Here is an 18,193-nt window from a genome sequence, read left to right on the forward strand (position 1 = left end):
TATATCACAACAGGAGTTGCCTCACAGGGCTGCACCGAACATTAAGGCAATAAAACAGAGCAATAAATATGACAATGTTCCGGTGAATGAAGTATCCAGGCAAACATAATGTCCAAATAAGCGTCGGCAGCAGGTGGCGACGAGCGGCGCAGGTGTCCCCTGTCCTTAGACTCTCCAGCACGGCGAGGAAAAACTCAAAAACCCACGGGGAAAACGGAGAAACCTCGGGGAGAATCACAGATTCACTCCCATGGACGTACAGGCTATAGACACAGGGCACTCAACACTTGGTTGTGCTACGATACTATTGTAGCTACAGCCACCCAGGGGCAGACTGTCCATTTACCACGTGATTATAATGTGTTATTTATATTCTGATCTCTTCTTGTGTCAGTGCCCTCTGCTGGACACGTGTGGAATTCTTTCCTTTCTTTCTTTAAGCTGCCCCCTAGTGGCTGGAGTGAGCATTCTGTTTTTTTCTTTAAAAAATCTATAAATCCACACAGGAATGGGCAAGAGATTTACTTTTTTTCTTTGACTTTTTCCTTGACTTCTTTTTGACATGCTCAGGAACTTGTGCTCTACAAGTCAGAGGCCGGACTGAATCATCACACGGGCCGGATTTGGCCCGCGGGCCGCTTGTTGGAGACCCCTGCTTTACACCATAGATAAGGCAAATTTGGAAATGGTATTTCAGATCAACGTCAAAGATACAATGTGTCCTTTAAGAACTGGGCAGAATAAATTTAATAATGAACTACGGTATAATCTTACAGCACACAGAAAAAGATTTTACATTTTAACAGAGGGAAACAAAGTGACCTTTGACTGAACATGGACATTTTATTCTTTCTAATTTTGTTGTTGTTCTAGTCTTCTTCCTGTTGTGGCTACTTGGTGGAGAGAGGGGAACAATTTAACGAAAATGCCAAATTCTTTCATCTATAATGTTAGATCTATATAAACAATAAAGAACACTTACCTCTCAGTGCGCACAGATACAGCAGAGGGCGGTAGACACTCATGATGCACCATAATGTTCTTTCCAAAATTAACTTGATAAACGTGTTCGTGCAGATGGTTAGACCGAGTTCTCACACTTTTCCCCCTTGAATCCAGTGATCAAAAGAACATTCCACGAGCAATACATACTTTTTTACATCTCCATCTGCAGTAAACAGTTAAAAATCCAACGTGCCCCATGTTCAGGGTAAACAAAAAAAAGAGGCTCCATTGGGGGCGTGGCTTATGGCACAAGTGCGCAGGGAAAAAAAGGCTTTTTGGCAGCGCTACGGAGGAGGAGAAGGAGGGAGGCGACTACACTGCACCATTCACTATCCTACACTTTTTTTCTTCAGTGCGTGGGACACAACATCGCCGCACGAGACGCCCAATACCGGCACTATAGGCTTTCATCACCTTTGGACATGCTTGGGAGAGCTAGAGGTAGGCTTTAGGCTTATAGCTTATTCACTCTTATGACTACATTTCTCTTATATAACAGTCAAGTTGTAGCTTTTCACCCTGTTACTTTGTGAAGTCTCACACAGTAACTGCACTCCGATAAAAAGAAATAAATAAAAAACTATTGGGGTTGTTGTTTTGAATCATTTTAAGGGCCTAATAGTTCTCACAGAGGTATAACAAAAGTAAGCTGAACTTCTTTGTTGTTACGTCCAACTCCCCTTCCAGCTCAAATTTCCATTTGTCTCAAGCAACGCGTATCCGATCAGCCTCTGCTGTCTCGATATTCCTGAAGTAGAAAAGGTGTCACCATGTTTTAGGCGGTTTGGAGCTGATCGCAACAAGAGTGACCTTGGAGCAGGTTATTGTAAAAGCTAACCCCATTCAGTCAGATGGCAAAGACAAAGGTGATGCTAATTCATCCTTAATTCAACAGTATGGTCATGATGTGTTCAATTATGTTTGCTGTCGGAACGAACCTGTCTTTGAACACTAATAATAATAATAATAATGATTTTAATTGTTACCAACTTTCTCAAAGGCCACACTGTAGTCATTATTCATTCACGCCATAATCGGTGATGGTAAGCTACTATTGTCGCCACAGCCGCCCGGTGGGGCACGCAGACGGAAGCGAGGCTGCCAATCTGCGCTGTCGGCCCCTCGGCACACTGATTCACACTGGCCTATTGTGCATGTCGTTAGTGGTAGTGGAGGAAGCCTACGCAGACATGGGAAGAACATGCAAACTCCACACAGAAAGGCCGGGATCGAACCGGGGACCCTCTAAAGCAGGGGTGTCAAACTCAAATACACAGTGGGCCAAAATGTAAAACTTGAACAAAGTCGCGGGCCACCATTGAACAAATGAACCTTTTAATATGGACCCAAACAAGATTTGCTTTAACATTGAATATGGAACAAGCAACACTTATTACTATACAATATATAACTTAATAGTCCAGATATGCAAAATCAGAAAAAAAAGTTATAATAGCCAGCTCGATTAGTCATTTGGTATAGGCCAGAGTTTGACACCTATGCTCTAAAGCGTCAACCGCTGCACTCTCACCTTCCCCTCTCCCAAGAATAAGATCGACCCCTCTGTCATGGATAGGGCTGGCTTCTCTTAAACTATACCAGTACGGTATTATTATTATTTATTTATTGGTATCAAAAACAGGTAACATAATGAAATTGGCTATTGTTCTTTAAATACTAAATAAAGTGAGAGAACTTCTTGCCCCGAAGAAGACAAGCAAAACGCGCTGGCTGTCCAGATGTATATAGGACTTTTAACTTTTTTGTGCCTTGGATACCCTTTTTTGACTGCTATTACACAACAACGTACATGCAGCAAGTCACTCTTCTCTTTTTTTTTACTAAATAAAGTTACTTGGTTGTTTCAGCTCAAATAAATGATACAACATTAAAAGACGCACCGGTAGATTAAATCATCTCTATTGTTCTGTTTTATGGTTTTAGATGACAAATAGTTTAGTAAAGGTGTCAAAAAATGTTTCGTATAGGTTTCTGTATCGTAAAGCAACCAAGTATTGTTAAAGTACTGGCCTAAAAAAAATTAACAGTCTTGAATAATGAGTAGAATAATGTTGAGATCTCAAAAGGGGTGATGAGTAAGAGTCGTATTGTGTGATGCATTTTAGTTTAAGGTAAGCGTGCATAATGTACAGTCTGGCATGAAGACCGAATGTGGGCAAAAATCATTATATTCCTCTATTTAGGAGTAGCAGGTGTTTGTAGTGTAGCAACTATGGATTTTTAGATGAAATATGTATAAAGAAACAAGTGCTATTTACATCAAACCAACTAAAGTCAGCTGTAAACCTGATAAACCTATCCTTACAGTTCCCCAGTCGGTCTTGTGATGGATTGCATGCATGTACATATTGCCGGGGGCTGTGACTTGACACACTTGTTGGGTAACAGTTAACAGTAAACAGATGTTCAGCCAGTAACATACGTGCGTTTATGGGGAAAGCGGCATCTCTGAGAGTTCAGAATGTCTAGTTCTGTTTCGTTCAGTACTTTGCTAGATTTTGGCACTGTGAGGCATTCAACCTCACAGTCAATACAAGAAAGAAACAAAAAACTACAAGTGTATTCAGATACGTGTCCTTGAGTGTTTTCAATGAATGTATTATTACTATAGACAAAAAGTTTAATGAACGTACATGGGTCTCGTGCATGGAAACAAGCCACACCGGATTCCTTGGGCTAAGTTCCATCCGTCGTCCCCCATGTGCACTCTCAAACACACTCTCATTCATCCTGGCCTATTGTACATGTTTTTAGTGGTAGGGGGAACCGGAGAACCCGGAGGAAACCTACACAGACACAGGTAGAACATGTAGACTCCACACAGGCCCCGGTGGGAATCAAACCCGGGACCTTCTAGCTATGAAGCATGAGCGCTAACCCTGTACCACCCGTACCTTATGCTACTCTTGTGCTATTTTCCCTATTTCCTCTGATCTGGTCATTAAGTGCATCATATAAGTTTACGAATAGTTTGTTGTTCGATGTATTGCATTATAATGTAAAGGCAACTTTAATCACTGGAGCATGTGCGAATAAGTTGTAAGTAGCTACAACAGAATCACAGAAAATGTACGGTGAGCCATAGCTTATTGAACAATAGCTCAAACAGATGTTTGGACACTGTAGGGAGCAGCTGGGGGCCCCACCAAATCCCTCCTACACATACTTTCACAACTACAGAGACACAAGAAGAGGAAAAGTATTATGACAGCTAAAATAGACTAAAATGAAACTGACAGTAACATTTTTAAGGGATTATATGTGATTGGTCGGTGTTGTTTTGTGGTCTGTGTGTACTTTGCCTGCTCTAGCTGTGATTAAAGTGTCAATAATGAAGTGCTCAATGGGCACAGTTCACAAAGTCTGTGTAGACAAGTCTAAAGTAAACAGCAGCCATACCCTGTCCTTTTGATCAGTTTTGCATAAATCTTTATCTGAAATTCCTTATTTTACCCCGTGATGTGTGCCAAACCCATCAAGAAACAGTTTATTTTGAATATTTAAATACAACTAAATAGCATACAGTGGTGATAGTTAGTGACAGTATTGATAGTTAACGAAGGCCAATATATTTGGACGATTTTTAAAAAAAATGTCTTGTCTATAATCCTATGTGTGAATCTTCTAAACTGTAGTGTTGAATTACAGTATGACAGCAGGGGGTTCTTCAGTTTGAAAGATGAAAATCAGAAGATTCCAAAACAAAAAACGGCACGTATCTATCTCTTATGGTTCTGCAATGATGAGCAAAAGTCAGCAACATAGAATATGAAATAAGATTAGAGGTGTACAAACTTGTGACAGATTTTCACCACAATGCTTCCTTGAGGGCTAGGAAATTAGGAGGGCTGATTTTAAGGCTGTGACTGACCTCTTTCCCAATCTAAAAACAGAAAGTATTATCGGCCAAAAAACTATTACGGATTCGTTCAAACAAAAAAAGAGTGTGGAAATCCACAATGAGACTGATATCAAACAGTGAAACAGATAACCAAATGTAATGTCCACACATCTTATTGTCCCTTATTAGACCCTGCTTCTGCAAGGACAATCTAATAGATAAGAGCAGATAGGGCTGAAGACTGTGGAGCCAACATCCGGTTCTTGCTGGAGCTTCAGGCAGGGAGGTCTGGGGGTCCAAAGGTCACTTCTTTTTTTGGTAACTAACCACCCTTATACCCTGAATGGACATCCGGGTAACTAAAATTATAACTCTACAAACTATTTATTCTATTATTTCCTCAGTTCGGTGATTGAGGGATCATCATCATCGGACAACCTTTTTGACCATGGCAGGAGATGTGTACAGCCCCCCGTCTCCCCTGGGAGAGTCCCTCCTGGGCAGCCCTCTGTGTGGAGACCTTATGGACGACTTAGCTGAGATCTCACAATCCATAGATGCCAACACTCTGGGCTTCGACTTCCCGGAGTACCAGAGTCCAGAAACCCCTATTGTACTGGGTAAGAAGACGTGATCTCCTCAATATGATGTGATCTGAGAAATGTTGTATGCTTATGACATTATTTGAGGTACTCCATATAAGATGGATACTCAAAGTACTTTTTATGTTCAAATTTAAGTGAAAATTGCTTAACAGATTTCATGTGCATCTTCAGCTTAAGTCCACATGCCATTTAAATAGACCGTTTTTGTTGGGCTTCTTTCCATATGACTCTTGTTGAGACAGTTCAGTTCAGTTATTTTGCTGAATAGACCATTGTCTGGTGGCTTGCACATTTGTACAACGTCAAGATTCAAGAGATTTATTGTCATTGTCACAGAGAACAACGAAAATTATGTTTAGAGCATCAACACCGTCATAGTTTGATCTAAAGTGCCACATAAACCACAACATATCCCAGTGCAGTGTAAACACTTCACTCATATTGGCATCAGTGCAACATATTAATACAGTTACAGCAGCGTCAGGCAAATCATTGTAAAGTGCAGGACAAGGATATACTGACATATGGAGGTAGTGAAATAGTGCAACAGTGCAAAGTCCAGTTCAGAGCTATTGTTCTGGTGGATGTGGTTATTGTCCATGGGAGGGAGGCAGAGAGGACTGGAGTGCAGTAATAATAACGTCATGTAATGATTTCCATAAAGTTAATGCTCAATTTAACCAATAAAGCCATATTCTGTCTCTTGTTCAGAAACCCTGACACCAGCCTCAAGTCCGTCCTCAGGAGAGAGTGTGACAGTCCCAAGTCCAGAGGAGCCCACTGCACCCCTCTCTTTGGAGTGTAAAGTGTGTTCGGACAAAGCTTCAGGCTTCCACTATGGAGTCCACGCCTGTGAGGGCTGCAAGGTGAGACCAGCACATTCTTAAACACTGCTGTGTACGTCAAGTCAAGTCCAGGTTCCTCTGAGAATGTTTATTGATAAAATGGAAGCAAGGCCAGAATTACTGAGAGCGAATAGTGCTTTTAAGACCCATGAACCAGTGTCTAAAATTACAATGCTCATTCCTAGCCGTCAGCTGGGCCTGGAATCTCTCCCATCCCCCCGCTATCTATGTACTTTGTCAGTAGGCTACTCGCTTATTTATGCAGATGTTCAGTCTTCACTTTTGGGCAGGAAATAGTGAGTTCCAACTGACAATATTGATTGAAGACAAAAACACATCATTTAGGCCAGTAGTAAAGTCTCCTGTTTTCTTCTGTAATGTTTTAGCTGGTCATTAGACAGGGTTATGTGCTGATCAAATTATAATATGAGCTGCTGCACCTATGTAAAATGTATTTTTTACCACACATTATATGTTTATTATACCTATGAATACTATCTATTTGTCCCTGCAGCACTCAGATGCAGTCTATGAGCCTCGGGGAGAAATGAACGATAGTTAAGTTCAGTCAGAGTCTATACAAATAAGCCTTGTGGATCTCAGCTTTGTTTATAAATGAACACAAAACTTCATTTAGGTCACATGTGTCAAATACAAGGCCCGCGGGTTGGAAAAAAAGTAAGTCTGTAGCCCATTGCTGTGCAGAGTTATTCATTTAAAAAGAACTAACCAGAATGCTCACTCCAGCCACTAGGGGGCAGCTTAAATTAAAAAGGGAAGTAATTCCACATGTGTCCAGCAGAGGGCACTGACATAATAAGAGATTAGGATATAAACAACACATTATAGCCATGTGGGAAATGGACAGTCTGCCCCTGCTGTGGCTACAATAGTATCTTACCGCCACCAAGTGTGGAGTGAATGAATAATGACTATAGTGTAGCAGACACTTGTGACACAGGCTCGTCTAGCGCAATACACAATACAAGTACTCCCATTTCGTTCATAAGTAGATTCATGCATTTCAAGCGTAGTTAATGTCACTGCATCTACGCTTTCACACGTTCCTAATGGCCTGCATGTGTAATCAAAAGTTACCACCAGAGGGCGCTGGAAGTGTGTCAGAAAATACAAAACGGAAGAAGGAAAGTAAACAAAATGGCGCCACCCGCAAAGGTTTTTCACACTACATTAACTGAAGAAGAGACAAGAAAAGCAGTGATGGGTCTCTTACAAACAGTTAAAATCACTTTTTAGAAGTCTAGCTGCTTGTTCTTCTTCACCTGTTGAGCTGTGTGCAGTAGTGTCCCCAGTGGTTTGCTCATGAACCGCTCCGTTGCTATGACTACCACACACTCCAGGTAAACGAAGCGATGGAGTAAACGGACAGAATCATGCAGGAGACGGACAGAAACCTCCATGTGAATCCGTATGTGTTTCGAACATAGAGCGCAAAGGAGTCATAAGCCGTTATTATTATTTATTAGGCAACAGTCCTGTCGGGCTTTTGACCAAATCAGCACAGCTCATTATTATTAATGTATTGAAAAATGTTTTCTCAGTAGTATTTTCCTGCATGCGACCCGCCATGGGGGCTGAATTGCGGCCCACGACATGAGTTTGACACCCCTGATCTAGGCCACATTGTTCCAATAATAACAATGAGGCGTTGTGTACTGGTACATGACTATGCTCTTATTCGGTCCTGTTTAACCTGCTCCTCTGTTCTGCTGATGAGTGTGTTGGCGACGGGTGAGAGAGTGAAGGGAGAGATGCCGATGCCTTCACTCATGTTCAGGGAGAAAATACAGAAAGAAAACACAAAAAACATTAATAAATGGTTGTTTGCTCAATTTGAAATCCTGCAGGCTTTCTAGTGGTTATACACCGTATACCCACATATCACGTAGACACCACTGATTTAGGCCTATTTGCACTGATAGGTCTTGCCTCTCTCAAACCGAGCAAGGTGATATCTGATAAAGATTAGTGGCCACTGTGTTACATATTGACCCAGTTGTTCAGATAACCGTGCTGTATGAACTTCTGAAAATGTATGCTTTAATTAAACCGTAAAGGCCCTCTGTTAGAGCAGTGGTTCTCAACCTGGGGGTCGGGACCAATTTGGGGGGTCGCCAGATCATGTAGATAAAATATACATATTTTTATTAGCATATAATATAATATTTTATTGTAGCAGTGCCATTATTTGTTCGGAATTTGATGAATTTTATTTTATCCATTGTTTTTTTTTTTAAGTTTTTTTTTTTTTTTAACTTTATTTATGAATTTTTACCATTATGCAAAACCATAAACAGACAAAGCATAACTTTAATCAAAACACACTCTGCCCCTTACCTAAACCCACTGTACATGCCCAATTAGTCAAAGAGGAAAATTAAAATAATCCATCAATCAATAAAGGGAGGGAGTTTATTGAATAAGAGTGGTAGTTGCAAAGAGACAAGTAACACAGTAAGAAAGAATAAAAATCTCAGCCCGAAACATTCTGAACAGGAATATTCTCAACATAAATTCTTGAGAATTTGTCCTGAGAACCACCCGTACTGGGTCTGATTTTTTCACATTTAAGAAAGTACATCACATCTTTAAGAATTATGTCGGCTAATGTTCCTATTTCTCATGGTGTGACTTGGACGGGGGTCACAAACCCCTTTAACTATTATAATCGGGGTCCCGGCTCCAAAAGGTTGAAAACCACTGTGTTAGAGCACTGACCGAGTAATGGATTGCTAATGATTTAGATCCTAAATAAAGAATAAACTGTATGTCCCTTCACAAAGTCTTTATTTTCTGTCTTGGTTTCCACTCAAGACACATACAGTTGCCCTTGAAACGTCCTGAAGGAGGAAACGCACAGCTCAGACACGCACGCTCCTACAGACACTCGGCCATAGACACACACAGAGCCGACTTCGGGCAGTGGAAAGTTTGTGAAACATGCGGCGGGTCATGTGAGGTGTGGGACATGCTGACCTTGTTTGACTCGTCACCTCTGTCCTCTTTGGCTTCGCACCAGCCCCGTGCATGTGTTGCGTTACAATTTAAGCAACACAGTAGGAGAAGCACTGGTCTATTGTATATATTGTATAATGGTTCACATTTGAATATGCTGTTTTGTTGCTGCTCCGTCAAAATTCATTGTACAGTCAGGGTTTGCTATTTAAAGCAGTGACGGGGGAGTGCGCACGTTAACGTTGCATCATGGAAAGGTCTGTCGTGTGATATGTGGCTAGAGTGTGTATCGTTCTCAACACCTCGATTTAAGAGGAGCTGGAATGTGCGAGGAATGCGACTGATGCTGTGGGGGCTTAACTTGGCTGAGCTGAACAGGGCTATAATGAGACAGCCTTTAGATTGATCAGGCACCGGTTCGGCCAAAAACTGATGGTGGTTTCAACATATGGTACTTTTTGTAATTTCATATGCGCTGTTGCTTTTCAAAGCATATACCCATATGTTCAACAATGGTTTCTTTGACATAATCAGAATCAGAATCGTTTTTATTGCCATGGTTTGAGAACAGGTTCACAAACTAGGATTTTTTCTGGGCGCAGACGTGCAACTTAAAACATATAACACAGAATCTAGATAAAAAATAAGCTATAAAACTATAAGGCTATAGGGGACATGCATAAGAAGATAAATAATAAAAGGTAAAATATGGTAAGACGACAACAACTGACATGTGGGATTGTATTAACAGATGTGTAGGTATATAAAGTGATATGGTGATATAAAGTGATAAAGTGATTGCAGCTGATCTAAGTGTGGACACACCACACAGTGCAATAGAGCAGATTACATCCATGAGTCTGTGCCTAAGTTATGGGTCTTGTTTTTTGTTCATGAGTCTGAGGGCGGAGGGGAAAAAAACTGTTCAAGTGGCAGGATCTATGGATCTTGATAGACCGTAGCCTCCTGCCTGACGGGAGAGGGATGAATAGTCTGTGTCCAGGGTGAGAAGGATCAGCTGTGATCCGGCCCACACGCCTCCGGGTCCTGCACTTGAACAGGTCTTGGAGAGATGGGAGCTCGCGGACAATCACCCTCTCAGCACCACACACAATGCGCTGCAGTCGATACTTGTCCCAGTCTGTAGCGCCGGGGAACCACACGGTGATGGAGGAGGTGGCACCTTCTGAAGGATTGTTGTTTTCTGATTTGACATTTGTGTTTATGTCACATAATCTTCCTGTTGAAACACTTTCAAGATATTCTGGTTTGTCACTTAAATGTACAGTGACCTCTTCACTGAATTGTTTTGAAACCGTATTGTACCCTGTATGTTCTTAAAGGTCATATTTAAAGCTTAGTCTCTTATCACATAAAACAAAACAGTACAACCAAACCTATTAAAACACTCACACACACATACCAGCTCTCAATATTCACCTCATCACCCATCACCGAAGGAATACAGCGAAAATACAGTGGTTCCCAAACTGTGGTACATATACCTCTGGCGGTATTTGGACGTCTTCAGATGGTCTTCGTAACGTTCATTCATATAACTTGTATAACTTCCAAGGATCATTTAGTCACTAGGTGTAGAGATGTAAAATTCTTTTACCTTTGCATGTTTCAGCCGCTGCCGTCCTCAGAAATATCACCAGCGTGTGGTGACGTGTCACTTATCGGCTGTTCTTTCTTCCAAGGCGTGGCAGGTCCATCAGACGGGCACGTCACCACACACTGGTGATACTTCTGAGGACGGCAGCGGCTGAAACATGTAAAGGTAAAAGAATTCGACATCTCTTATCCTAGTGTCTGAATAAATGATCCTTGGAAGTTATTCTTCAGGTGGTACGCAAAGCAATGGAGCAATTTTAGACTTAATTCATAAGATAAGACATTTTATTTAAAGGGGCTGGATGCAAGTTTGCCATTTTATACTCATTACTGCCACCTCAGGTCATACGTGTAACTGCAGCTTCTATATTAAGCTCGTGCATGACGGCACTTCGACCGAATTAACAGGTTTTTGAGTGACAGTGCAGGATTATAGAGGCAGTTGTGGTGAATATGTCTGGGCTCATTCTACACATTCGGACATTGTTGGAACATGTAGGGGGAGGAAAATACATTATTTTAACATTTTTAAACTGTATAGTCCCTTTAAGATACAAAGTAAGGAATTATATTTGGCGTTTAGACACATAATCTAAAGATAATTCAGTTAAATTCAGATAAATCTTAGACTCTAATCTTGAGCTCAGCCCGGAGGTGCTTAGTAGGTCAAACATTTCAAGAGGTGGTGCTTGGCGTAAAACGTTTGAAAACCACTGGTGCATAATACATTGGATTTACATTTTACTTTGATTAGAACTGTCAAAGTTAATTGTAACTCATGTAAACAAGGCATTATCTTCATTATCAGTGCAGACATTTTTAACAATACTTTGGGGCACATTATGTTTTCTATTCTATTATTTCTATACCAAACTGATTATGCAGAATTACTTAAACAAATCCCAACTCCAGAAGTGTTTTTTTTTTTTAATGAGGAAGCACCATAAGACTTTAAAAACTGTGTCACAAACACAAACAGAGAACGAGCATTGCCCAATCAGTTACTGAGCCTGTTACTCACACAAGACAGTTACTGAATCACAGCCCAAACATGCGTCGACAAGAAACCTATGTCCCACCTGCTGTTTTGTTTTTGTTTTGTTTTTGTCAACACTCTATTTTTCTGAAAATTGTAGCCTGCGCCTTGCACCTTCGTGAGCCTAAAACCACATGCTAACCATATGTTGCAAAATGGATCACACAATCTATGTTTTACAAAAATAAGTAGTTACTAAAGCATTGTTGTTGGTGAATAGTGTTTCTGTCCCATAACCGTGGTTTGGAGACACAGGGCAAATCCATCTTCTCCCGGGCCGGCAGTTCCCCTCACGGGGTTAAGTCTATAAACTTCACGCTTGTTATGGTGGCAGCATTCAAAATAACAGGCTGTTTTGCTGAAGAGGGTTTTATTTGGCTGAATGCACTGTAATACACTGCACATAGCTCACTACCTCAGACGCACTCACACAAACACACTCATCTAAACACATAGTGGATCCCGCAGGCCCAAAGTTACTCAGGATCCTTAACCTACATAGTAATATGTTTATCATTACAGCGCCTCTTGATAGATATGAGAAATAAATTCAGTGGGAAAAAACTTTTATTACTGTTCACCCTTTTAAACTCAATCGTTTTCACCCTTTCAAGACCCTAATGTCAAAAGAATTACAGTCCACAAAAGAGCTTTAAAATAACCATACTTTCATATTTATTTCTGCTTCTTTTTACAAAAATGTTCAGTGGCTTTTGGGTCATTTTGATAAGCCATTGGAGCCCGCAGCCACACAGACCACACAAGGGTCGGTTTCGAAGACCCACATTTTCAGTAAAATTGTATAGCCAAACCAGCACCTTGAATTTGAGAGCCCGTGTCCTCGGCAAGATAAACGTGAATGTGCAGAGGCAGATGCTGCACATGCATGAACACAGGCTATAAAAATACTTTCCGTGGCATGTTACAATGCGTTACAGCATGTGTGAGCGTGTACTCATAATCATTTATATATGTGTCACTTCTGCTATGCACCACTTTGATTGATACCTGATTTGTCACTGTATTATGCTTATTGTATTTGCGCAGGGTTTCTTCAGAAGGACCATCAGGCTGAAGCTGGAGTATGACAAGTGTGAACGCAAATGTAAAATCCAAAAGAAGAACCGAAACAAGTGCCAGTTCTGCCGATTCAACAAATGCCTGTCTGTTGGCATGTCCCACAATGGTATCACTCAAAACCACTGCATGACTGTTCCTTTGACACACCACAGCTAGCATGCAATAAAGAACACGTACAGTATTTCATTTATAAACGGAAATACACATGTATGCCTCGGAATAGCTTAACAGAGTCAGATCATAGTGAAGGAAAGTTCTCGTAATTCTTTTATTTATTATTGTAACTGAGAAGCGCAGTGTTTTCTTTGTTACCGCCAATATTGCATAACTTTGTTTAAAGTTGTCCAGGCCCTGAGGCAGCAAAGCACACACAATGTCATGTGTGGAGGGAAAATGGTGCAGGAGAATCATGGTGTGGGGCTGTTTTGTTGCCTCAGGGGCCTGGACAACATGCGATCATCAATACAAAAATGAATTGACAAGTTTATCAAGATATTTTGTAGAAAAACCTGAGATATTCGCAACAGTGTGGAATAAGTAAGTGAACCATGGTGAACCTGTAGTTGCAGATTAGACACTCACAATGATCAGGATGAATCTCGGACCATTCCTCTTTCCAAAACTGCTGAGATTCAGGGGGTGTACTCACTTATTCCTCCCTGTCCTGTGAATGTTCACATGTTATGGCCAATAAAAATATGAAGAAATGTAAATGTTTGGGTGGTATTAGTTTAAGCAGACAATTGTTTACTCATTTTTGTTACTTTAGATAAAGGAATAGGCCACCGTTTTTCCATAGATACAGACGGCATCTCTGGAATCGCCCATATATGGTCATGTTTGAAAACAGTTAAGGGGGAAAACAATTTTGAAAAAATCTAAACTTTCTCCAATTATTCAAAAACTACTTTAACAAATGCTGAATTATGAATATAGTTTTCTACTAGATAAAGATACAAAGACATGGAGAGGAGCAAAGTAGTTCAACAGCCCATAAATACATAAATAACGGAGAATGCTAACATGATGCTACATGTTAGCATCGGGCTAATGCAAATGGTTAGCTAGCGCTAGCTACAACTGCCGTTTTTTTCACTTCTACAGAACAATCTGCTGTGAGAAAATATCCATATGAGCCCGAATTACACTTGACTTTATTTGTATGTGATAAATAAGTTCATATTCCACCAGAAAATGGCTAAAAAGATTGGAAAATTGAGTTTCCCAAATGATTCTATTTTCCCCCTTGGCGAGGCCATGCCCCCTTCTATGACGAGATGCCGTCTGCATCTATACTGAGATATGTTCTTACCTGAGCTTAGACAAGTCTATACGTACCTGTCTAGTCTTTGTGTGCGTCCGTGGAAGAGCTTGGTCGCTTCTTACTTCACCCCGTTTGGAGCTATTGGAATGTGCTAGGAGAGGCCAAATGCTAACAACATCTTTGGTCGTTTGGCGTGACTGAGCGCACACACAGAGACCAGACAGGTACGTATCAACTCGTCTAAGCTCAGGTAAGAACATATCTCAGTATGGAAAAACGTTGGCCTATTCCTTTAAGATCAGACCAAATTTTATGACCAATTTAGGCAGAAAAACTAATCATGATAGGTCTTAGGTTGGTATTAGGTATTAGCTTTGGTGCGTTCACGAATAAAAGTTTTGATTTAGTTATCTGTACTGCCAAAGCGCAATTATAGCAATGATTTGTAATGTACTAAGTAACCAGTATAAATAATAGCGAGCATGTCTTGCCTTACTGTCCGTAGCTATCCGTTTTGGCCGGATACCACAGGCGGAGAAGTTGAAGCTCAAAAGAGTGTGTAAAGTGACTGAGAGAGAAGAGCAGCCTGACCACAAAGTCCTGATTACGCAGATCCACAGAGCATACATGAAGAACTTCAACATGAACAAGACCAAAGCCCGGCTCATACTGACAGGCAAAACCAGCCAACAAGTGAGTAATCATTTTTAACAAGAAATATGCAGAAAATATAAGAAACATTTTAATGAGGTTTCAAACAATTTAAGCAGTGGCACTGTGTACCATTAAACAACACCAGTTTGGTATCGTTGTAAGTATTTGTTGTAGTGCCAAAGGTATAGAAGGCAGAGTCTCATATAAGTTTAACGTTATTTATTCTTTAGACAGAAGGCTTCGTTCCCACCTGTGAGATCTAGCCGATATATCAGTTAGAAACCTATGTACACCATGTACGGCGGGCAAACCCAACCACAATGCATTGCACTTTTTAGGTTGAACAGAAACACCCGATTGGCTTAATTTAACATTGCAAGGAAACACTGCAAACAGCCCAAGAAAGTGACCAATAAACAGATATAAATACACAACTAAATAAAGAAAAGGTTAGCCCGCCCTTTGCATCAAGACCACCAAGTTGTTACAAGTGTTTATTCTGCCCTTTTGTAGTTAAAGGAGGTTTCTTGGTTGTTTCACCTCAAACAAATGATACAAATAATGCAAAAGAAATGAAATGGAAGGAAAAGGAATAAATGAACATTATTAATCTGTTTTATGGTTCTATATGACAATTATTTAGCATAGGTATCGAAAAAAGTATTGTTCAGGTATCGTTATCGAAAGCCAAGTATCGTTAAAGTACCGGTGTCGAAAACAATTAAACGGTACCAGGTCTTTTAAGCAGTGATGGTGCTTGGTTTAAAAAAATCTCTCTAGCTTGACAATATAATATACACATATACAGTATAACACGGTGGCTGAGTAGTTGAAGCGTTAATCCACGGGGCCAGCTCTGACCAATGCACACTGTGGTTGTGTCGTTGTGCAAGACTCCTCAGCCACCAGGCTTAGTGTGTAGGAATGTGGTTTATGACATTGAAAGTGAGCATCTGGAAAAGCGCTGTAAACAAATATTTTTCACTGTAGTCCCTTTACTGTTCATACCTTAATCTGTCACGTCTTTTATATCTTCTTCTCAGCAGCCCTTCATCATCCACGACATGGACACGTTTCAGCTGGCAGAGCAGACTCTCGCGGCCCAAATGGTGGACGGTCACCCTGAACCAGTCCAGTTCAGTCCCCCTCCGTCTATAGAGGTCCCACGATCTACAGCCTGCCTCCTCCAGGACTGTGGAGAGGTGCAGAAGAGAGAGGCCGAGGCCCGGCTCTTCCGCTGCTGCCAAAGCACCTCCGTGGAGACCGTCACTGAGCTGACAGAGTTTGCCAAGGCTGTGCCGGGTTTCCAAAACTTAGATCTGAATGACCAGGTGTGGTTTTTAACTAAAAGTAAGAAGGAGGAAGGGAAGGGAAATCTTATTTGTATCATGCTTTTCAGCTGACACAAGTCACTCATAGACATTCTCATTGCTGATAATTGTTTTGTAGTCATTGTTTATGTTGTCTTATTGTTCCATCATTTTAATTAATATAATGCTGTATGTGTAGAAACCATACTGCTCAAAGACTCGGGATTTACAATAGACTGATTATAAAGAAACATTTTGATGTCACGAAATTTCATTTAACTTATAATTAGGGCGCTTAAAGTTAAAGCTTTAACTCACGATTAATCGGAAAAATAATCAGTGCATTAATCATGATTAATCGCATCATGTTTTGACCAAACGCACTCCTGTATCTGAGCACACACATTACCTGGAAGACAAAGCACTTGTATTAACTACATGTTGTAAGCCAGAGGTCTCCAACCTTTTTACGTGATGAGGTACTTTTATGTAACAAAAGCGACAGAGAGCTACTAATGCATCGAAGAAGCTTGTCTAATTATGCTAGTTCAACAAAATGACTTTACTTGTTCGGTTGGACCATAGTCACAATAGTCATACAACTTTATATTAAAGGGACTTGATGCAAGTTGATCATTTTGTACTCACTACTGCCACCGCAGGTCTTACGTGTAACTGCAGCTTCTATTTTAAGCTCGTGCACAACGGCACTTCGACCCGAATTTACGCCTTTTTGAGTCACATTGCAGGATTTTAGCGGCAGTTGTGATGAATAGATCTGAGCTCATTCTACACATTAGGACATTGCTGGAACATGTAGGGGGAGGAAAATACATAATTTTAACATTTTAAAACTCTGCATAGTCCCTTTAAAGTGTGAATGCATCCTTAACTTATCAAACTATTAGAATTTATATTTCTTATAACTGTCAGGTCCAATTCACTTATTAAACCTGAGAAGGTTTAATTAAAGTCAGAATAAACAAACAATTCTGATTTACTCACTGAGAAACATTGACAGAAACACTAAATAAATAGGCTTATTAAATATGTTTTATATCTCATCTGAAGGTGACCCTCTTGAAGTACGGTGTGTATGAAGCTCTGTTCACCCTGCTGGCCTCCTGTATGAACAAAGACGGTTTGTTGGTGGCTCGTGGAGGAGGATTCATCACCCGTGAGTTCCTCAAGAGCCTGCGGCGGCCGTTCGGAGACATGATGGAGCCAAAATTTCAGTTCGCAACTCGCTTCAACTCTCTAGAGCTGGACGACAGTGACCTTGCTCTGTTTGTCGCCGCCATTATCTGCTGCGGAGGTAAATGTGACATTGGGATACTCAAGCTACTCTATGAACCAAATTATCATTAGTTGTGTTGGACTGAAGCACGAGTATTGTGAGGCCCTGCCTGTGTTTCTAAACTGAGACCACAGAAGTATTCTATTGAAATATACTAAATAAAAAATGTATCCAAACTTGTCTTTCTCAGACCGCCCTGGCTTGGTGGATACCTCATTAGTGGAGCAGCTACAAGAAAGCATTATTCAGGCTCTCCGGCTCCACCTGCTGGTGAACCATCCAGATGACGCCTTCCTCTTCCCCAGACTCCTGCAGAAACTGGCTGACCTCCGTGAGCTGGTTACGGAACATGCTCAGTTGGTCCAAGAAATCAAAATGACAGAGGACACTTCACTGCATCCACTGCTGCAAGAAATATACAGAGACATGTACTGAAGTGAGGATTGCACAAAGGGCAAAGTTATGCATCTTCAGTTCAGCTAACTTGGATGGGCCAGTCTTACAGTGCCTTACAAAACATATTTGATCACAATATGCATACTGTACGTATTTTTGTAAATACTTTGATATATATTGATGTATTGATATATATTACATGTGCACATTATAATAGTGAATGTAAATATGAATACATATTAAAAA

The 18,193-nt window shown here is 40.7% G+C and overlaps 1 protein-coding gene across 7 annotated transcripts in view; it reads left to right on the forward strand.

The window, feature by feature from the left end:
• LOC306960142 (peroxisome proliferator-activated receptor alpha-like) overlaps positions 1–18,086 on the forward strand; it is a 50,155-nt gene extending 32,069 nt beyond the window's left edge. For 6 of the 7 annotated variants that reach the window (XM_079552486.1, XM_079552487.1, XM_079552484.1 and 3 more), the window contains 8 exons: positions 1,359–1,446; positions 5,272–5,487; positions 6,184–6,338; positions 12,994–13,132; positions 14,796–14,983; positions 15,991–16,275; positions 17,326–17,569; positions 17,742–18,086. In XM_079552486.1, coding sequence (XP_079408612.1) covers positions 5,316–5,487; positions 6,184–6,338; positions 12,994–13,132; positions 14,796–14,983; positions 15,991–16,275; positions 17,326–17,569; positions 17,742–17,986 — 1,428 coding nt within the window. In that variant the 5' untranslated portion in view covers positions 1,359–1,446; positions 5,272–5,315 and the 3' untranslated portion in view covers positions 17,987–18,086. The remainder of the gene's footprint in view (positions 1–1,358; positions 1,447–5,271; positions 5,488–6,183; positions 6,339–12,993; positions 13,133–14,795; positions 14,984–15,990; positions 16,276–17,325; positions 17,570–17,741) is intronic. The other variant, XM_079552490.1, reaches the window with a different exon arrangement.
• The last annotated feature ends 107 nt before the right edge of the window (positions 18,087–18,193 follow it).

The sequence above is a fragment of the Gobius niger genome (assembly GCF_951799975.1).
Source record: "Gobius niger genome assembly, chromosome: 2".
NCBI lineage: Eukaryota > Metazoa > Chordata > Actinopteri > Gobiiformes > Gobiidae > Gobius > Gobius niger.